The 22,181-nt window shown below is 38.4% G+C and overlaps 4 protein-coding genes across 4 annotated transcripts; 2 read left to right on the top strand and 2 right to left on the bottom strand.

Annotated features, from left to right (window-relative positions):
• Positions 1-944: 944 nt before the first annotated feature.
• On the bottom strand, positions 945-5,163 carry LOC113150061 (GTPase IMAP family member 8-like). Its single transcript, XM_026342443.1, has 4 exons — positions 5,124-5,163; positions 4,401-4,961; positions 2,787-3,452; positions 945-2,578 (listed from the first exon to the last, which is right to left on the bottom strand). Exons 1-4 carry the CDS (start codon positions 5,161-5,163, stop codon positions 1,002-1,004), a joined length of 2,844 nt encoding a protein of 947 aa, XP_026198228.1. The 3' UTR covers positions 945-1,001.
• A 4,366-nt stretch (positions 5,164-9,529) lies between these two features.
• LOC113150536 (GTPase IMAP family member 8-like) lies at positions 9,530-14,111 on the bottom strand. The gene is made up of 4 exons (XM_026343082.1): positions 14,072-14,111; positions 12,917-12,970; positions 11,484-12,743; positions 9,530-10,929 (listed from the first exon to the last, which is right to left on the bottom strand). The coding sequence occupies exons 1-4, from the start codon at positions 14,109-14,111 to the stop codon at positions 9,530-9,532; spliced, it is 2,754 nt and encodes a 917-aa protein (XP_026198867.1).
• Positions 14,112-17,006: 2,895 nt separating this feature from the next.
• LOC113150098 (phospholipase A2 inhibitor and Ly6/PLAUR domain-containing protein-like) lies at positions 17,007-18,682 on the top strand. Its single transcript, XM_026342489.1, has 5 exons — positions 17,007-17,156; positions 17,460-17,579; positions 17,664-17,810; positions 17,994-18,104; positions 18,189-18,682. Exons 1-5 carry the CDS (start codon positions 17,111-17,113, stop codon positions 18,389-18,391), a joined length of 627 nt encoding a protein of 208 aa, XP_026198274.1. The 5' UTR covers positions 17,007-17,110; the 3' UTR covers positions 18,392-18,682.
• Positions 18,683-20,099: 1,417 nt separating this feature from the next.
• On the top strand, positions 20,100-21,614 carry LOC113150099 (phospholipase A2 inhibitor subunit gamma B-like). The gene is made up of 5 exons (XM_026342490.1): positions 20,100-20,222; positions 20,476-20,589; positions 20,668-20,814; positions 21,017-21,127; positions 21,210-21,614. The coding sequence occupies exons 1-5, from the start codon at positions 20,177-20,179 to the stop codon at positions 21,410-21,412; spliced, it is 621 nt and encodes a 206-aa protein (XP_026198275.1). The 5' UTR covers positions 20,100-20,176; the 3' UTR covers positions 21,413-21,614.
• The last annotated feature ends 567 nt before the right edge of the window (positions 21,615-22,181 follow it).

The following is a 22,181-nucleotide window of genomic DNA, read 5'->3' on the forward strand; positions in this document are numbered from 1 at the left end:
AGAGTTTCACTTGAAACTTCCCAGTTTCACTCATTTGTCGTTTCTTTCTAAACAACACGGATAAATACAAACACAAATCACCTTTTCTTGCAGAGATGGTTTAGAAAACACAGCTAATAAACCTCTGTCAACCTCACCTCTCTAGTGATGAAGGCTGTAGAGAAGGACACCACTGAGGAAACCAGCCCCTGATGGAGCCTCTTCAGTCCACTACAGCTCAGCGCAGGACGTGGGAACATAAACCATCTAAAGTAACTTCATCACTTCACTGATTTCTACGATGTGACACCTCACAGACACTTTAGGCTCCTTTACACTTGGAAATGAGGAGTGGTGTGTGAGTGGTGTTGCATTCTGCAATCTCACCACGTGATGGCGCCAAATCTTAAACATTTTACAGATTATGTTTTATGAGTGGTGTGTAAACTGTGGACTGACAACAAGTAGACAAAGCAGTTTATTTATTTATACAACTGTCTAACATGGAACGGGATATTTGTAAGAACAAGGAATGTTGGAATATTTGACAAAGGATCTCATCAACGCCGACTTACCCGTTTTTTTAGCTGTCAGTCACGTCTCTTAAAGCCTTCATCAGCACTTGGAGTCATACTTTAGTTGTTTTTTTAGGTACAAATGTGATTTAAGCTGCTTTTAGACATGCACTGACACCCTGAACCTCTGATGCTGGATCGTGTTTCTGTCTTTCAGGAAACCTGAGCTATGAACAAAACGTCATTTCTAATCACGTTTATAAAAATCCTTTCTGCATTTAAATTCAAGAAAGAGTCAGTATCTACAAGAAAGTATGTGAATTGGCCAAATGTCCAAACTCTCTGCAATAAACAAAACAAATGAACACTTTAAATTCAACGACCAGTTTTGTGATTTGTTAAAGAGCCAATAATAAAGTTAATGAACTGTTTTATCAAGTGAAGGAAACACAAACAAACTAACGTCCAGAGTCTTTTTCCAGTGTTATAATGAGACAGGAAGACAAATCACAGGATGACACATTTGTTCTTGTATTGCTCTTTTAAAGCATCCAGTTCCTGCTCTTGTGCTTTCTTCAGGTTCTCCATGTCTCGGAGGTGCTGTTGTTCTTTTTCTCTGAGTTCTTCCTTTAACTTGGTTTCTTTGAAACTGGACAGATCTCCCAGCAGCCTGTACTCTCTGCTGTGCTCCTTCTCTCTCTCTTCCACGTCCTCGTCGTGCGTTTGCATCAGTTTCTTCTTCTCCTCCATGTGTTCCTCCATCAGTCCTGCAAAGTTCCTGATGTATTTCTGCCTGAAGTCGTTGAGCTCCTCCGCTTGTCTTCTGGCCTCCTCTTCGTGCTTCTTCATCACGTCGTCCTTTTTCTTGGTGTATTTTCCCTCGAGCTCTCTTCTTTCCGTCTCCAGCTGTTCTCTTCGGGTTCGTTCTTCTTTTCTTCTTTGGGTTTCACACTTTTCTCTCTGCTGCTCGTATTCCATCTGGAGCTTCTTCAGTCTAGATTGAACCCTCTTTAGCTCGTGTTCTGTTTCTCTGTTGCGTGTTTGCCATCGTTCAGCTTGCTTCTTTTTCCAGACTTCTTGTTCTTTCGTCACGTTTTCTTTAATCTGCTCTAATTCACTTCTTTTTTCATCGTCTGATGCAGAATTGATTTTTTCCTGCAACCCCTGGAGCCTTTTCTCCCACTCTCTGTGATGACTTTCTTCCTGTCGTATCTTCTTCTGATCCTCCTCTTCTATCTTTTCTTGTTTTTTCGTTTTCCTCTCCGTCTCCTTGTTAATTCTCTCTTTCATTCCTTCGAGCTGTTTCTCTCTGTCTTTCTCTTGTTCCTTTTCTCCGTTATCTTCCATTCTTTTCATCATTTGTTCAGTTTCATTTTCATGTTGTTTGCGAAGTTCCTCCAGCTCCCTCTTTATCACGTCTTCCTTTCCTTTCATGATCTCCTTCACTTTCTTCTGTATCGCAGCTTCAGCCTCCTGCAGCATCTCATTAGTGTAGCAGCTGCCTCCATTTTCCTTCACCATGGTGTCGATCTTATGGATCAGCTCAGTAACCTGCACATGATTTTCTTTATCGTAGTTATTAAACACATGGTATCTTCCTCCACAGTCTGCAATTAGATTCTTAAAATATTCATCACATCCCTTGTCTATGTATTCCTCTACAGGCTGTGAATGGTGCTCCAGTGAATCTCCTCTGGTGAAAAGTATGATGGTGAACATTTCTGAATTCTTCCCAAACACTTTCTTGATGAGTTTTAAAGTTTCCTTCTCCTCTTGAGTGAGTCGACCGATTTCTAACACCAACAGGAAGACATGTGGTCCTGGAGCCAGAAGACTGATACATTTAACTATCTCTTCATTAACTTCTTCATGAGACAGACTAGTGTCAAACAGACCAGGCGTGTCGACCACAACAACAGGACGACCGTTAACTTCACTCTGGGCTTTCTGACATTGTTTAGTGACTGATATTTGGAAGGATTCAGCTTTAAACTCTTGTCTTCCTAGAATAGTGTTTCCTGAAGAACTCTTTCCACAGCCAGTCTTTCCTAGCAGCACAATCCTGAGACTCTCTGGACTCTGTTCTTTTTCATCACCTGCAACATAGAATTACCACAGTTATGTAAAAGGTCAATGGTTCCTACAGTCCAGACAATACGCTCTTCTTCATGTTAGTGTCAGGTAGGAGTGACATTTTGAATTTGGTTGGTAGTTTGGGATTTTTGACTTTCCTCTGTACAAATGTTCGTGTTGCACAGCAAATCTAAAATCTCAGAAATCTAAGATACTTACCAGCACCAGTTGTCATTATTTTCAGATCCATAAGCTCAGCCTGGAGGTTGATTATGTTTTCCTGTTGTTGTAAGATCTTAGAGCCATATACAAATGTTTGAGTTGTGTAGCCGCACGGTTTGTCCTTGTTAGAACTCATCTCCTCCACAGTGTCCAACAGCTCAGAGATCTGCTTCCTGTCCTTGATGTTGACAACAACATATCTTCCTCCACAGCTCTGACAGAGCTCCTGGATGTCTCTGTTCTCTCTTACAAACTTAACAACAGCTGGATCTGTAGGATCTGACTCCACAGTGAACAGAATCATGGTGAAGTCATTGACTATAGAGCTGAATGTGTTCTGCATGGTCTCTAACTCTCCCTTGTCTTCATCAGTGAGGGGACCCACAGGTAGGACCAGGATGAAGGCATGGACCCCCTCAGGATCACAGAGGGAGATACACCTGAATGATTCCTCCATCACTGTCTCCTGAGGTTTTCCATACAAGGCAGGCAGCTCCACCAGGGAAACCCAACGTCCACACACCTCTCCCTGATTCTTAACACACTCTGATGAGTTGGAGACTGAATGAAGCTCTGTCTGACCTAAAATGGTCTTGGCTGCTGAAGTCTTTGCAGTCCCCCCACACAGAACTAGGTTTAAAGCTGGTGTGCTCAGTTCAGGATTTGGTCTTACAGTGTTTTCAGTGAAGGTGAGGAAGGTTCCTTTGTTTTCATGTACCATGTTCTCAATCGTCCTCATCAGCAGTTTTCGATCATGTTTAAACAGGCCGTACCGTCGTCCTCCACATTTTTTAATCAGACGTTTCACAGTCAGGTTTTCGTGCTCCTTCTCCGTCGTTATGACCATTGAGTGTTTCAAAGATTCTGGACCAAACAAATTCAGGATCAGCTTCAGTCTTTCTTTCTTCTTCTCTGTGAATGAAGAGGGTCTCACTAGCAGCAGCAGAACATTTGGTCCAGGAGAACAAAGAGTCGCACACGTCTTCATCTCCTCTTTCACAGTCTCCTCAGACAGACTGAAGATGTTTGGGGCTTTAACCACTGTTACTGATTTTTCTCTCCACCGCCCATTCGCTGCCACACATTTCTTACTAAGAGAAGGTTCTTGCATAGTGAAGCTTTTAGAACCAACAATTACATTTCCAAGACTTGTCTTTCTGCCGTCTTTTTTTCCTAAGAGCACAATTCTGAGTGATTCTGTAACACGACAGAAAGAAATCATGAAAAACTATCTCTGTATTAAACAAAACAGCAACTGGTACTTTATTATTGATGGAAACAACCTTTAAATTCCTCAGTGCTACAGTACAAACCTAAAGGAAGGATGAAGGATGAGGTATCAGGTGTAACTAAATAAACCAAACACTAATTTCAAATTAATAATAATAAATAATCATGTGTTGAGAAGTTCAATATATAATTATTAATTATTATTATAGATTTTTATGAAGCTAGTGCTACATATTCTTATTAAGCAGTATAACAAAATGGTCAGATGGTTTGTTCCTCAACCCTGACTCAGTGATGACTACATTAAATTGATGGTTTCATTGGACACATTCTTTAGTATCACTCACTCACCAGTGACTTTAGTGTCTGAGGTGGCTCCTGCTGAATCTGTAAATGCTTCACAGCTCAGATGATCTCCTCCGTTACCCGTCACAAGTTGTTCCAAGCTTTCCAGTAACCGTGAAGGTTCCGTCGTCTTCCATAAAAAATGGTCTTTACAGATTCTGATCATGTCTTTTAAAGGAGGATCCTTCATGTAGGTTTCTCTGACATCTGTACTCTTCTCTTCTGCTGTTGATATTAAAACCAGTGAGTGATCAAAGGATCTGTCACTAAAGAGTTCAAGGACTCTGCAGAGCCTCAGTTTCTGTTCCTCGGTAAAGTCTTCGGGTCGTAGAACCAGCAGGAACACATGAGGTCCAGGATCAGAGAGCTGCACAAAGTGTTCTACTTCTTGTATGAGTCTGTATTGGGAGATGTTGGGAAGCAGCAGATCTGGGGTGTTGATGACAACAATGTTTTTCTCTTTCAGGCGTCCGCTGACTCTCAGGCAGTGGTCGGGTTCTTCCTCAGTGCTGAACGTGGTCTCTCCCAGCATGAAGTTCCCCACTGAACTCCTCTCAGACCAGCTGTTCCCCAGAAGAACGACCCGCAGCTCAGACACTGGAAAACATAAAGTTATGATTTAAGTTAAATCACTATTTTCATATAACCGCTCAGAAAAGAGTTGAAGCTTCAATAGATTAAAACAAATGTGACGTTCAACACTTTTAACTTTCATCCAAATGTTTTGTACGTGTTTTTATTCATCAGCTGTTGACTCACAGTCCGGTCGCAGGATTTCACAGCTGTTGTTACGCTTCATGGTTGCTCATCATCTAATACAAAGAAACAGCAATGAATTTATAATTCACCTTCTCATGACAATAACTACTGTGGCTTCAGTGGCCTACATTTCAAAAACAGGGTTTGCAGTGTGCATTTTGCCATTTGCTGGCAGTGACAGTGTCATCTCTCTATATCTCTCTATCGTGGCCTAATTACATTTAGTTTTTCCTATTGCAAAATAAAAATGAATACAAAACAGAATAAACTCCTTAACTGCTGATTGGTAAAAGAAGATGTGTTTACTGTGGATTCTCAGCTAAGATACTGATCAAAGTAAAGTTTGACTGGCCTGAGCACTGCTGGAGCACATTTGTGTTTGTCTGAACATGTTTTGTCTGAACATACTGTGTTTACTTATTTAGTATATTGGCTGTAGTTTGCTGATAATCGTGTTTACTTGTTGACTAGTGAAAGTAAACCAAACAATTAAGTTAAATACAAACTTCACTTTAAATGAACCTACTGAAACAGTTGAAGTAGTAGTAGTAGTTATTGGTCTGGTATTGGTTATTGATTTTATGTAGTCACATTGAGATGAAGATAATTAAGATCAGATTATTTCAAGCGTTCGTTTCCTCGTTGACCTTTGGTTTGGACTCTGGACGCTGGTGCTCTGATTTTTATTGGCTGTAACCTGAACAAGTAGCGTAGCTCAAGAGAACTTAAATTATTTCAATGTGATTTTTAAATAAATAAACTGATTAAATGTTTTGTTTCTGAACAAAAACATCATCAGACATTTAGAAGAGAGTTTAACATGTGTCTTTTCTCATCGGACATGTAAACACGGTGCACTTACCTGATGCTGGTGCTGCTTTCTTAAACTAACTGTCAGTCAGACTGTGTATTTGTTAAATCAGCTGAGCAGTCACTCGACCACAGGCCTGAACACAACACAAGAACTGTTTAAACCAAAGGATCTAGAATTTATATACTGTACACATTGTAAAGTACAACAGTCCTGTGAGCTGAACTTTTGTCTTTGTAAAATTACAATATATATATATATATATATTTTTTTTTTTTTTGCATTTGTCTTGATTTTACTCACCAGACGTTGGCACTTTACCATTTTCCATTTAGTTAAATTAAAAATAAAAAGGTTGACAGCAACAGCTGACTCGCTGAGAGCTGAGTGACGGCTCAGAGGAGGTTAGAAGGTGAGTCAGCAAAAAGGAAACTGACTGGACGGAATAACGTCATCTGAAGTGTCGTCTCATAACTTTCAGATAAACTGTGGGTGAAAGTGAAGAAGCAGCAGTTGGAGTCCAGCGTCTGACGTGGATGGTGTTTCATTGTTTTCTGTTCTTTATGGTGTTTCATTAATTCCCCGTTTTTGTCAACTCATTAAAAGCTCAGAGATGTTAGTTTATTGTTTGCTGTGACTCAGTTGCCACTTTATTAGGTACACCTGTACAATCAAATGCAATCTAACACAGCTCTGCTTCCAGTTCCACTTCTACAAGGTCATCGTTGTACTAAATGTTTATTACTGAGGTCCTGGAGCTGGAGCGCTTTACTCCAAGAGATGATTTTAATGTTTTGTTAATCACATTTCAATCTTGATGTTTTAAGACACACTTAATAAATTGATAACCTTTTCTTTAAGGAGCTTTTAGGACAGCAGCAATGTTTTTACCCAGACTGTCGTGTCCAGAAAAACAATCCATCAGAAGTAAAGTGCAGTCGTAATGTGTCATTGCTGTATACGGCTGCAAAACCACTGAGGGTCTTTTAATCACAACCAACCAATTCCTACAAAGTGATTTGAGTAGTAGTAGTTTGTTTTTAAAATAAATAAAAAACGTGTGAGTGTTCCTAAATAAGTGCGAGAAGCAGGAATTTGAGATGACGTAGTTTGTGGTCGGGTCCAGAAGAGTTTAGAGAGGATCTTGTTTAGTGTGGTACAGTACACGCAAAGCAGTGCTGCACCAGCTATTTATTCTACCTCACCACAACAACATTATAAGTCAAACAAGCTAAATTAAAATTGGTCTGTGATATATTCACAGTTAACAGCAAGGTTGATTATTTGCAGGATGTTTTTTCTGTATCATCTGGAAAAGTGGCAGAAATAAAGTGACCTGATGTGAAGTAAGGTATTTACTGGACAAATTAACATTTCACACAACATGATGTTGAATATTAATCTAGAGCTCACTCCTTCTGCTCTGTAGCAATAAAAAACTTCAAATAAATCGGACCTTTGACCTGCAGGGTGGAAGTTAACTGAAGACTTTCAGTTTGAATCTTAGAATGGCCAAAAAAATCAACCCAGCTTTATCAGAATAAATACTTTGTCCAAGATTTAATATCTGAAAATGAATGAAGGCTAAGTGTTAATGTCAGGCTAAACTCAGCTACTCATGTGACCGAGAACTAAATCACAGGTATGATTGGTGGTGAATAAAACTGCAGGTCTAAAGTCTGGTTAATTCGTTTATGGTTCTGGAAGCTCACCATGCTCTACCCACACACCCTGGAAACGGTTCTACCTTTGTGTGCAGTGTTTGGTGACACGCAATAAGTCACCAACCTTCATTCGGGAACAGTGAGAGTTTAAAATATTATTTATCAAAGGTGCGGTTTTAAAAAACTGAGTGAGGCAGCAGAGACGTGACATATTAACAGAATATGATGTGTTGAAAACCTGCTCTGAGTGAGTCTGTTGGTTTTAATCCATGTTCACTTTGTTAACAACAAGTCACTGCAGATATTTCCACTGCTCATATTTCCTTTGAAGTCGTTTCTTCGATAATGCACTCTGGTCTGTCTCTGCTCCACCTTTTGCTCTTGTCTCTTGTGCTCTAATTTTCCTTTTCAGCTTCCTTTGAAACTCATCTTTGTTGTATGAGCTTTTGTATCTGAGCTTGTTCAAAGGTGCCTGTGATGAAGGTGACTGGTTTTAAAAAGCTTCTTTTTAAGTGTTAGCTAAAAGTCCACGTTACAGTTTTACTTACATCACATGTCTGCATTTTTTCTTAATTAGCTTCTCAATAAATCGTTTTTTAAAAATTTCACTGTGATTGACTTTAGGATTTTCAATGTCAGAGCTCTTGTTTGTCCTTGAACGGTTGAAATCAGAATTATATGATATTTCATATTATGTAAAAAAAACTTTGAACTGTGAATCTGGTGAATGTAGACACACACCAAGTATTTTAGAAGTACTTTTGCTGTAGACGGAAAACATTTGTGTTTGACACAAAAGATGAAGATGAGACAAAAGATCATCATTTCAGTTTTTATTTCCAGGTGTTTATGTCTCGATCTGATACACAACTTAGAAGATAGCACCTTTTGTTTGAACCCACCCACTAAAAAAAACAACACAGTAAAAACCTTTTTATTCATGTGTCAATAAAAAATTCTGTACAAAAAAGATAAAAAATATTTTGGTGACAACCTAATACTGTTGTTTATACTGTTATTATACTGTTCTATAATATTAAACCAATAACTAAATACCGGTTTATTCATATTTTACATATCTTCATCTTGTCTTTGTGGTTTGTAAAATATGTATCAAAACCTTTCACCCCTTTTTTTTACAACTTTGAATAATTAAAGTAAATTTAATGTTTAAATGTACTTTAAAAAAACTTAAAGTAACTGAAGTGACTAAAATCACTGGTAGAGAGAGTTGGTTAAAGTAATCACACAGTTGAATGAGATCATCTGACCGCAGTGAACACACAGATATCTGAGGCGTCTAGTTAGTTCTGAATCAGTGTCCTGATACTTAATCCGACAAAAACTAACACCGAAGACAAAAGAACACTCCAAGCAAATCCACCAGAAGGTCAACTGAGGAGATGGATATTAGAAGATTCTCAAGTCACTGAATCTCTCGGAGGGCTGGCTCTGTTCTGGGGTGGAGCTGGACCCTCTACATGTTGAAGCTGAGAGGAGGACGCTGTCCAAATCATCTCAGTCCTGGACAATTCCTCCCACCCACTGCACAGTGTGCTGCTGGACAGAGGAGCACGTTCAGCCAAAGACTTATTAACATTAAGAGCCACAGAGAACCACAGGAGGTCCTTTCTTCCTGTGACCATCAATCTTTACAATTCCTCCCTCCTCTGTAATTTCTCGTCATATATCTGTAGTCCTTCAACGCTGGACTACATTTATTGACCTTATTATTCCATTTCTTTCTGTCTGATTCGAGAGCAACTGTAACGAAGGAAAAACAATTTCCCTCTGGGATTAAGACAGTTTTTTGATTCAATCTTGAATTGAATCACAAGCTTCTGCAGCTCAACAATATTGATCGATATACTTCTGTATGACCGGGTTGATGCTCAGGTTGATTTCACAGTAATGTGGAGTGAGGAACGTTGTTACATGATGAGACATTTTTCTGTCTTTAATCCGAGTTCCTGAGCTCGTTCATTTACCCATGATGTTAACTGATGGTATTTGCTTTTATACTCAGTGACTTCTTCAGCTTGTTTTCTGGCCTCTTCTTCATACGTCTTCTTCATGCCATCCATTTTTTCCACATAGTTTTTCTCTAATAGCTTTTTCTCTTCTTCCTCCTGTTTCTTTCTGATAACTTCTTCCTCTTTTCTTTTGTTTTCATACTTTTCTCTTTCCTGCTCGTACTTTTCTTCAAGTTTTAGAATTTTTCTTTGCTCCTCCTGTCGCCTCCGTTCGTTTTCTTGTTTCCGTTTCTCCCACCACTCCTTTCGTTCTTTCTCCCAGGCCTCTCGTTTTTCTTTCATCTCTTTTCTACTCTCCTCCAGTTTTCTATCAATTGTTTCTTTTTCCTTTGTTTCTGATTTGATCTTTTTCTCTAAAACATCTAGTTTTTCTTCCCACTCCTGTCTTTCTCGTTTTTCCTGTTCTTCCCTTTTCCTGTCTTCTTCTTCTCTCTTGTCCTGTTCTTTCTTTCTCTGTTCACGCTCCTTGTTGATGTTTTCTTCCATTTCTTTGAGTTGTTGTGTTCTCAGTTTTTTCTCCTCTTCGATTTGTGTTCTCTGTTCTTCCATTCTTCTTTTCATGGATTCCTGTTCTTTCTTGTGTTTTCTTTCCAGTTCTTCTCTCTCTCTCTTCATTTCTTCTTCTTTCTCTTTCAGGATTTTCTCCATTTGCTTCTTTATTGCTGCTTCTGCCTCTTGCAGCATCTTGTTGCTGAAGCAGCTGCTGTCATTTTCCTTCACCATGGTGTCGATCTTTGTTATCAACTCACTGACTTGTGTGCGGTTGGTTTTATCATAGTTATTAAACACATGGTATCTTCCTCCACAGTCACTGATCAACTTCTTAAAGGAGTCATCACAGTCTTCTCTGATATAATCCTCGATGGGCTGTTCATCTTCCTCCAGTTTATCTCCTCCAGTTAAGAGTATGATGGTGAACTTCTCTGAATTCTTCCCAAAGAATTTCTTGATTAGTTTTAACGTCTTCTTCTCCTCTGGTGTGAATCTGCCAATTTCCAACACCAACAGGAAGACATGTGGTCCTGGAGCCAGAAGACTGACACATTTTGCCAACTCATCATTAACTTCTTCATTAGTCAGATTAGTGTCAAACAGACCAGGAGTGTCGACCACAGCAACACGACGACCGTTAACTTCACTCTGAGCCTTCTGACAACTCTTGGTGACTGATGTTTGACTGGATTTGGCTTTAAACTCTTTTCTTCCTAGAATAGTGTTTCCTGAAGAACTCTTTCCACTGCCAGTCTTTCCTATCAGCACAATCCTGAGACTCTCTGGACTCTGTTCCTCTTCATCACCTGTGAAATAAAAGGGCATAGAGTTGCCTTAAACGTTGATCATTAATATTTTCTTTTACCAGCACCTGCTCTTATGGCATGAAGATAAAAAAAATGGTTTCTGTTCTTGAATCGTAAAAATTTTATCCATGTATCTGGTCTCTTTTCAAAGGTAACAGACAGATATGATCATGTGAATAGGAATCCAAAATGAAATTGCTGAACCACAAATTATAATGTGGTTTTAATAGTTTTTAATGAATTTAATGGTTTCAATGTGAGTGATAGAGAGATTTTAATAGGGGCCTAATAATTATGAATGTAGCAAACATTTCTGTGGTAAAAGTGGTGAAATCGAACAGACGACAAACAAAAGGAAATCTTGCTGGAGTGCTACAAGAACAATTGATTTTTTTCTTTCAGAATCGACAGATATCATAAATGCAGGAAACTTGTATCAGCTGTGGGTGTCTCACATAAGTGCTCATGTTTGATAAACTGTAAACCCAAACCACAGACAGGTGACAGGAGGTAGAGAAGAATTACAGGTTTCATTATATTAATTATTTACTTACCAACCCTGCTCTTTGTTTTTTGGTGCTTAAGTTCATCCTGTAGTGTGGTGACACGTTTCTGTAGTTGTAAGATCGTATCCTGTTTACCATATGCATATGTTTGAGTTGTGTAGCAGCACGGTTTGTCCTTGTCAAGTCTCATCTCCTCCACAGTGTCCAACAGCTCAGAGATCTGCTTCCTGTCCTTGATGTTGACAACAGCATATCTTCCTCCACAGCTCTGACAGAGCTCCTGGATGTCTCTGTCTCTTCTTACAAAGTTAACAACAGCTGGATCTGTAGGATCTGACTCCACAGTGAACAGAATCATGGTGAAGTCATTAACTCGAGAGCTGAATGTGTTCTGGATGGTCTCTAACTCTCCCTTGTCTTCATCAGTGAGGGGACCCACAGGTAGGACCAGGATGAAGGCATGGACCCCCTCAGGATCACAGAGGGAGATACACCTGAATGATTCCTCCATCACTGTCTCCTGAGGTTTTCCATACAAGGCAGGCAGCTCCACCAGGGAAACCCGACGTCCACACACCTCTCCCTGATTCTTAACACACTCTGATGAGTTGGAGACTGAATGAAGCTCTGTCTGACCTAAAATGTTCTTGGCTGCTGAAGTCTTCAATGCTCTTCTTCCACCAAACAGAACAAGGTTTAAAGCTGGTTTGATAGATTCAGACACTGGTGCTATGGTTGAACCAGATGATTCTGGTTTTTCAGGCACATCACAGGTGAGATGTTCTCCAATGTTCTCTCTTACAATTTGACCCAAACGTGTTAACAGCTCGGAACAGTCGATGTTCTTCTGCCACAAATATCTGTATTTACATATTCTGATCATGTCTTTTAAGGGTGGGTGCTGAATATACTTTTGCATGAAATCTGAACACTTCCTTCTGGGTGGTGATATTAGTACCAGACAACGATCAAATGCTCCATCACTAAAATATTGAAGGACTCTGCAGAGCCTTAGTTTCTGTTCCTCTGTGAAGTCTTCGGGTTGTAGAACCAGCAGGAACACATGAGGTCCAGGAGCAGAGAGACTCACACAGTGTTCTACATGTTTAGTGATACGTCTAGAGGTGACAGAAAGCAGCAGATTTGGTGTGTTTATGAGAACTATTTCTTTATCTTTCAACTGTCCTCTGACTGTCAGGAACCCTGGTTTTTGCTCAGTGTTGAACTTGGTCTCTCCCAGTATGAAGTTCCCCACTGAACTCCTCTCAGACCAGCTGTTGCCGAGCAGAACGATCCTCAGCTCTGACACTGAAATTAAATATTAAGTCAGATACAAACAATCATGACCACCTTTAGTCCAAGAATATATTAACAAACAGTTCTCTGAAGTGAAGTTCATCAGCGCTTTGAGCACCGTAAACTAAATTCTGTTCAGTTCTGTTCAGACAGGAGATGTTTCAGAGATCTTAAATTCAACTCACTGTCAGGTGGCAGGAATCCAAAGCTGCCCCGTCGCTTCGGGGACTGCAGATCAGCTGTTTTTAAGAGTACAGAAACACACAAATCATCCATTAAAGCTGGACCATTTAGAGCGGTTCATTAGGAGTTGAGTTGTCATTGTTAGTCTGGTTAAACCAAAAGATTTAAGCCAACCATAGTCATATACATGAAAAAGTATTTTATAGATCTAACTTGCACATTGATTGAATTGATGTGATGATCTAATAACATTTACTATTGAACCACAGCAGCAGCAGAACAGTTTGACACAGTATCTGTGTTTGAGTCTTCAGCTCTTCCTTTAAACTATTTCCTTATGTAAATTAACTACATTAATTAAACCCTCACAGCCTCATTTCTCTATAAACATATTTCTTTGTTTCCTCTCTGTGTATCTTTTCCTAGATTTCTCAAATCCATTGGGCTTCTAGAGGTTTAATGCTTTAAACAAGTTAGACAATTCATACTGACAGGTCCATTCACCTGAACCAATGGGATGTTACCTGAAATTCTCTTTTCCTCTGGTCATTAATTATTAACAATTAATAATTCCAACGGCCATTAGGTACAAGTTGCTTAACAATATAACACAGCTATGAGCCGTGGTTCACGGTATTCTAATTTTATATTTACTTCAGTACAGCAATTATTTGCTCTTTGCTTAAGGGTAAATTGAAATTTGATCCCATTCATTTAAACTAAATCAGATGCTGCTCTGTGTGTTTACAGGGTTAAAAAGTTATTCTGCACTTGACCTTTGTGTAAATTCATATTAATCCACTTGAGGAGTTGGAAATACTAATGACAACACTGATGAGAATGAAGCTAATTCAACAGTGATACATTCATAGCTGAATAAAACAGACCTTCAACCAACAGTTCAGTTACTGATTCATTGTTATTTTAATGGATGTAGAGCTTTGATTTGAAACCTGTCAATTATTTATTAGTAATATTTTTATACAGACGGTTACGACTGGATTACAGCTGTAATCCTCTGGTGGCCATTAAGCAATAAAACAAAGTTCAGCATTAATCAAAGCCAATGAACAGCAGCCATAGATAGATTTTAATGTCTTATTCCACTGAGATTTAAGAACTAGATTTAATTGATTTAATAGATATAATTTTCTTACCTGAGCTTTCAGCTTTTCTCTTTGATCGTCGGTCCGTCATGGTTATTTTTGCAAAGCGTGTGATTCTAGAGTAGATTCTTTAAATAGTTTTTAACACCTGAGAATTGAAAAATAAATCTCAATCCAAACACATTTTTCGATTAAAATAAATCTTTAAAAAAGAATGGTGTATTTTTAAATCCATCGATATAGAAGCGTAGCTAGTCTGATCTGAGGTCATGTACTTCACCATAGAACAGTGTCATCACTAGCGTTAAGTATTCAACCTGCATCACACACCTCAGCTGTATCCTGGTCAGTTTTCATTAGTTTCTTTTGTCATTTATCATTTCTATCATTTACCTGAAATAGTTCCTGCCTCATTTTCCCTCCAGACTCCACAGCAATAACTGACTGAAGAGAGCAGAGTAAAGCAGAGAGGAGAAGAGGTGTGTCAGGAAAAACAAGGACAAAGATCTGAGACTTTGACCTCGACCACACAAAATGGCTCAGAAACTTTAAAATGTCCGCCAGTCTGCACAAGCAGGTACCTTAACTCCTTTGTACAGTAAACTAGATGTTTTCCAGGTGGACCACACAGAAACAAATGTAGTAGAAATGATATTTATTTCATTAGAACTACAGCCCCGTTCTGTACGATTTACCTCTAAAATATAATGTTTGATAACATTATATAATTTTAGACATTTCTAAATCAAATACAACATCGAACATGTATTGGGAGCCAGTGTTAATATTTGCAGTTTTCCCAGCAGCCAACTTGCAGTGAGTTAGACAATAACACTTGATGATGAGAACAAAAGATAAAGGATTGAGGTCAGAATATTGAGATTGACAAATCCCAGTGGACCTTTAAAGGAGTTATTAGGACATCCTATTAATAATGAATTGAGATGTAAAACGTTGTAGAACAGAGGTCAAAGTTGTTGTCTGACTTTTGTATTTTTGATGTTTGACTTTTATTCCTAACATCAGGTTTAGTTTCTGAGTTTGAATTTTTTAAATCATTTCTATATAAATTTCACGGGGCACTAACAAAAGACATCTTTATTCAACATAGCCCAATAAGTCACATGATGCTAAGACAGGCTTTTCTGTGGCTAAATAGACGACTGTTTGAGAAGTTCTGAGCTTTCCCACTTCCTCTTGCAAGAGAACAGAAGTTGTGTGAATAGATGAGTGGGGTCTTTTCAGCGCTGTGGTTGCGTTGTGGAATGAGCTCCCAGATTTGCACTTGCATGTCATGAAATGAAAACATTTCTTCTTGTAGCACTTTGCTTGAATCTTTTCTTTTTGACTTAGATGTTTTACTTATTGTTGCTCACTGTCAAATAACTGCATGTAAATGTAAATTAGGTCACGGGAAGAAAGTATGGTCCTAAAAGTGAAGATTATGGTTTGCTCTCTGCAGGAAGGTGAAGTAAAGCTGGAAGTTCCGTGAACTAACTAATCCCAGAGGGAAATTGTTTATTACAGGACGACACCACCTCCTGTAAACTTTGTCAGTTAAAGGCTTGTTGGTGCCCATCCCTACCCTCAGGTACTGTTGACCAGATGCAGCTGCGTGGTGTACGTGTGGCAAAGGAAACACGTGTGTGCACATGTCTGAGGAAAACAACATTCTGTACTAAATGAAGTTGTAATTGTTTTTTTACAGGTTCACACATGTTTTGTAAAGGAAAAAAACAACCTGCCCTGAGATCATTGTTAGTTTTATTAAAACAAGCATTAACAGTAATCGTCAGCTGCTCAGAATTAAAAGAAAAAGGTAAAATATTCAAAATGTGTTTTTTACACTGCACATTACATTTCATCGCACAGATTGGTTTGCTCTTCTCAGACAGTACAAGTGTAGTGTCCACTCTATAGTAATATCCTCTGGAATACAGTGTTAAAAGTTTGTATTGTGCAATAACCATGTGATCTAAGGTGCTGGGAAACCTGCGCCCACACTCTAACACCGATTTTGCATCAGTTTTTTTTAAACCCCAGTAATCTTTGTATGCATATAATGAACAAAGACAGATATCAACACTGATGTGTGAATTTCCATGGAGATTCTAGCTATGTTAACCTGTCTTCTTCTGTCTGATGACTGAATAAGACTTTGATGTATCTTCTTCCCTTGACATGAGATGTTTCCATTTTACATGTTCATCCATTTGTATGTTTGTTCTCCTCATTCTTTGTAGTTTGCTTCTCCTCAGAGGTAAGTTTGTGGCTGTTATCTAGTATCTCACCAGGCTACCTGTGAACTATAATAGTGACATTTGGACTGGTTCTATAGAGTTGAACATCACCCTGATCCTGAAAAATCCCAGAATTAAAGTTTGTGAACTACATGTTTCATGTTCCACAGCACTTTAAGTAAAAATAGAATTTTCATACCCAAAGTCGAATTATAACTGAATGATTTTGGCAAAGAAAAAACAGAACTCAGGACAACGGCTGCACTAATATAAAACCAATAATTATCAGGGAGAGTCTGTGTTTGTCGTCACTTGTTGGGATGTTGAAAGAGTTTTCTCTTTCTTTCCTCCTTACATGGTTAAAGGATGGAAGTTGAATTCCAACGAAACGAATGGTGCAACCAAGAAACCTTTCATCACCCCACAGGGTGTGTTGGTATTATTTATTTATTAAAATTTGTATTTTTTTTCATCCAGATGATCGCACCAAAGACTAAAACGTATAACACTGGGTTGGCCCTGACTGCATGACCTGAATTGTTTTTATTCTGTATTGTATGAGTCCTGCAGTAAGTCTGACTTTCTTTGCATGTACTGTACAGTTGTTTTATATGCACCTTCTTTTTTGCTACAACACACTTCACTGTGCATCAAAACTACTAATAAGTTGCCTATAAAAAAAACTACCACTAAGAATCATCCTTACAGTTTCAATTCATGAGACTGTTTTAAATTTCATTTCACCTACTGGGGGGTGGAGGAGTGGTCTGCATGTGACAACCTTCTCAGGAGAACTACTTATAGCTGCAACACATCAAACTGAAGTTTTGTTGGTTCCTGACGTCTTAAAATGCATCTCCTCACGCTGATCTTTGGGATTGTGCTTCTCCATAAAGGTAAGTTTCACCTCCTTAGTTTGAATTATAAATTAAATCATAAGATAAGACCTTAACTTACTACATTTTGACTGACACAATGCCACAATGAATAATTTATGTTTTTCCTTTTAGTTGTTTGTCTTTAATAGTCTGTGTATATATTTTTTTTTTTTTGAGAAAAAAAAGCTACACTTTGTATTGACCCTCATTCTGTGTTTGCAGTTTTTAACTTGTGTTTCGAGGTTCTTCAGTGTTAATGTGTTCAATTGTTAAATTTTAAGAAAATTGATTTTTAATGTAAGACTTTTTTGTTTGTTCCAGCCTACACTCTGAAATGTAATGAGTGTACACCAGGACTCTCAGGAACCTGCACAAGTACAGTAAAGGAGTGTCCGTCACAAAATTATCAGTGTGGCACAATGCGGGTTATTTCATATTCAGGTATGCTATTTTGTAGTACATTATTTTTGTTCTTAAACTATTTCATGCATGCATAGTTTAAACACATTATTTGTGTTATTTCAGGTAATTCAATACTAGCTGATCTGAATGAGAAACGATGTGCTTTGCCTGAAGAATGTATCACGGTTTCACTCAACTTTGGACTCGTTAAAACCAAAATCACCAGCAAGTGTTGCACCTCGGACCTCTGCAACACCCAACCAGCCCCTGGTAACCTACTTCTTTAGTCTGCTGGTATTTAGAATGGTTTCAGTTACATTACAGAAACAGACTAAAGTGTACAAAGTATTAACACCCTGTATAAACTGTCTATCATCAAGTTCTAAGGACTTTAAAGGGTCCATTGCAGTCAACCCTCTCCAAACAAAATAAACACAGTCGTTTCTGTTCCAGAACCCATCAAAACCATTCCCAATGGTAAAAAATGCTTTGGCTGCAATGGACAATCATGCACCTCAACAGTGAACTGTGAGGGGGATGAGGACCACTGCATCTCAGCAACAGGTAACTGTGACTCACACATTTATCCTGCGCACAGGAACGTTCAGTGATTCAAACAGATCTAATGTAAAAAAAACTTTCTCTCAGTGAATGCAGGAGGTGTAATGACGAGACTGAAGGGCTGCGCCTCCAAGGAGGTGTGCTCAAGTTCAGACTCGGAACTAATCTCATCAGCTATCGGGGGAGAATTTAGTTGCTGTCAGGGTAACTATTGCAACAGTGGCACCAGTACAACCGCTGGCCTTCTGCTCCTGCTGGCACCGCTCATCAATTTCATCATGTTCTCCTAACTATTGGAGACATTTATGCATTCACACGCTTCTCCTTTCAACAGATGAGTCACAAAGAAGAACGTTTAGCACTGAAAGTATAAAGATGCCGTTTGGTAAAGCTATCATTAACCTGCTCCTTCTGTCTGTGATTTTGGTTTAGTGTTTGCATGTTTACTTCAAATTTCATTTTAATAACAGCTCTTTTAATCTTATGCTAAGATAAAACCTTTTAATGCTCAATTAATCTTTTAATGATTTTTGATGTTGATTAAAAAACATTTAGAAATAATAAATGTCTGCTTGTGTGTGTTTCTGTGTTTTCTTTCTCTTTCCAACCCTCTATATTGCATTTGTATAAAACGATAAATATTCAATAGGGAGTATTGATTAATGTTCTTTGAATTCAAAAAGTAAGGTATCACGACACAGTGAGGTTATATTTACTGTTTGTTCAACAACGAAGGTGCATCATTGATAGAGATTGGTAATGTACGTCTATGTTGTATTATCATCATTATCACAGGCTTTTCTGTGGCTAAACAGACGACTATTCTGAGCTTTCCCACTTCCTCTTGCAAGAGAACAAAAGTTGTGTGAATAGAAAAGTGTGGTCTTTTCAGCGCTGTGGTTCCTCGATGGCGGAAAAAGCCACCACATTTGCACTTGCATGTCATGAAATGAAAACATTTTTTCCTGTAGCACTTTGCTTTTTTTTTTTTTTTGACTCAGATGTTTTGCTTATTGTTGCTCACTGCAAAATGAGTGAATGTGAACGTAAATTAGGTCACGAGATAAAAGTATGGTCCTAAAAGTGAAGATTATGATTTGCCCGCTGCAGGAGGGTGAAGCAAAGCTGGAAGTCCCATGAAACAATTTAAAGACTCACAAAACTTAATTATCACTGATTTTGCATCAGTTTTCCAAACCCCAGTAATCATTGTATGCATATAATGAACAAAGACAGATATCAACACTGATGTGTGAATTTCCATGGAGATTCTAACTATGTTAACCTGTCTTCTTCTGTCTGATACTGAATAAGGCTTTGATGTATCTTCCTCTTCCTCCCTTGACACGAGATGTTTCCATTTTACATGTTTATCCATTTGTTCTTCTTCATTCTTCGCAGTTTGCTTCTCCTCAGAGGTAAGTTTGTGTTGCTGAACGTGTGCTGAAGTGTAATAGTAACATTTCCTACCAAAAGTTAAATTATAACTGAGCAATTTTGGCAAAGAAAATCAGGACAACGGCTCTTTTTTACTGCACTAATATAAAACCCATAATTTTCTTTCCTCCTTATGTAGCTGCAGGATGGAAATTAAGTTCCAACGAAATGATGACACAATCAAGAAACCTTTCCTCATCCCACTGGGTCTGTTGGTATTATTTATTTATTTATTTGATTTATTTTTTTCTTTTCATCCAGATGATCGCACCAAAGACTAAAAAGTGTAACACTGGGTTGGTCTTAACTGCATGCGCATGAGCTGAATCGTTTTTATCCTGTATTGTATGAGGCTTGCAGCAAGCAGGACTTTCTTTGCATGTACTGTACAGTTGTGTTATAGTTCTTTTTGCTACAACACACCTCACTGTGCTTTAGTCAAGACTACCGATAAGTTCCCTATAAAAAAACTACCAGTAAGAATCATCCTGTAAAACTGTTTTTTATGAGGCTGTTTTAAGTTTCGTTTCACCTACTGGAGGGTGGAGGAGTGGTCTGCATGTGACAACCTTCTCAGGAGAACTACTTATAGCTGCAACAGATCAAACTGAAGTTCTGTTGGTTCCTGACGTCTTAAAATGCATCTCCTCACGCTGATCTTTGGGATTGTGTTTCTCCATAAAGGCAAGTTTCACCTCCTTAGTTTAAATAACAAATTAAATCATAAGGAAAGTCTTTAGTTCACTACATTTTCTTTAATAGTCTGTGTATATTTTTATATTGAGAAAAGCTACATTCTGTATTGATCCTCATTCTGTGTTTGCAGTTTTTAACTTGTGTTCATAATTAAATAAACGGTTCTTCAGTGTCAATGTGTTCAATTATTAAATGTTGGAGAAAATACATTTTGAATGAACCACTTTTTTGTTTTTTCCAGCCTACACTCTGAAATGTTACGAGTGTATACCAGGAGACTCAGGAACCTGTACAGTAAAGGAGTGTCCGTCACAGAGTTATCAGTGTGGTGCATCGCGGGTTATTTCATATTTAGGTATGCTATTTTGTAGTACATATTTTTGTTCTAAAACTATTTCATACACAGGTTAAACACATTATTGTTTTATTGCAGATGATTCGATACAAGTTGATCTGAATGTGAAAGACTGTGCTTTGCCTGAAGAATGTATCACAGCTTCACTCAACTTTGGACTCGTTAAAACCAAAATCACCAGCAAGTGTTGCACCTCGGACCTCTGCAACACCCAACCAGCCCCTGGTAACCTACTTCTTTAGTCTGCTGGTATTTAGAATGGTTTCAGTTACATTACAGAAACAGACTAAAGTGTACAAAGTATTAACACCCTGTATAAACAGTCTGTCATCAAGTTACAGTGGAGTTTGAACCTCTAAGGTCTTTAAAAGGTGCATTGCAGTCAACCCACTCCCAAACAAAATAAACACAGTCGTTTCTGTTCCAGAACCCATCAAAACCATTCCCAATGGTAAAAAATGCTTCGGCTGCATTGGACAATCATGCACCTCAACAGTGAACTGTGAGGGGGATGAGGACCAATGCATATCAGCAACAGGTAACTGTGACTCATATATTTATCCTGCGCACAGGAACGTTCAGTGATTCAAACAGATCTAATGTAAAAAACTTTCTCTCAGTGAATGCAGGAGGTTTAATGTCGAGTCTGAAGGGCTGCGCCTCCAAGGAGGTGTGCTCAAGCTCAAACTCGGAGCAGATTTCATCAGCTATCGGGAGAGAATTTAGTTGCTGTCAGGGAAACTATTGCAACAGTGGCACCAGTACAAGCGCTGGCCTTCTGCTCCTGCTGACACCGCTCATCAATTTCATCATGTTCTCCTAACTATTGGAGACATTTATGCATTCACACGCTTCTGCTTTAAACTGATGAGTCACAAAGTACAAAGTTAAGCACTGAAAGTATAAAGATGCCGTTTGGTAAAGCTATGATTACCCTGCTCCTTCTGTCTGTGATTTTGGTTTAGTGTTTGCATGTTTACTTCAAAGTTCTTTAAATAACAGCTCTTTTAATCTTTTGCTAAGATAAAACCTTTTAATGCTCAATTTATTTTTTGAATGGATTTTGTTGTTGATTAAAAACATTTAGAAATAATAAATGTCTGCTTGTGTGTGTTTCTGTGTTTTGACTAGAACAGCTGAGAGAGAACCTGTTTGGTCTCATTTTACTTAATAACTCTGAAAATGTGTAAAACATTGAATAAAAACTTTTCATGCTTAGTTTTACAGTAATATGTGGAAATTATAGTAATATACTGGGTAACTACCATAAGTAAGATGCTGCAATTAGAGCACTGTCAAAGAAAGAGTTACCAAAGAAAACTGAACTGAATCCCACTACTACCATCACAAGGATTTGTGAACCTGTTCCAGAACGTTAAGCCATAATCCTACCCACAGATGGGGGTAGGATCATGCACAGATGAACTTGTATGTGCATTGAAAAACTCGTTATTTATTTACCTGATATGGTCTCTGCCTTATTTTCCCTAAAACAAAGTCCAGACACAGAGAGCAAAGTGAAAGTAGAGAGGGGGAAAGGTGTGTCAGGAGAAAACCAGGAACCTGGCTTGACAAAGTCATAGTGACTTTGA

This window comes from Anabas testudineus, chromosome 9 (genome assembly GCF_900324465.2).
Source record: "Anabas testudineus chromosome 9, fAnaTes1.2, whole genome shotgun sequence".
Taxonomy (NCBI): domain Eukaryota; kingdom Metazoa; phylum Chordata; class Actinopteri; order Anabantiformes; family Anabantidae; genus Anabas; species Anabas testudineus.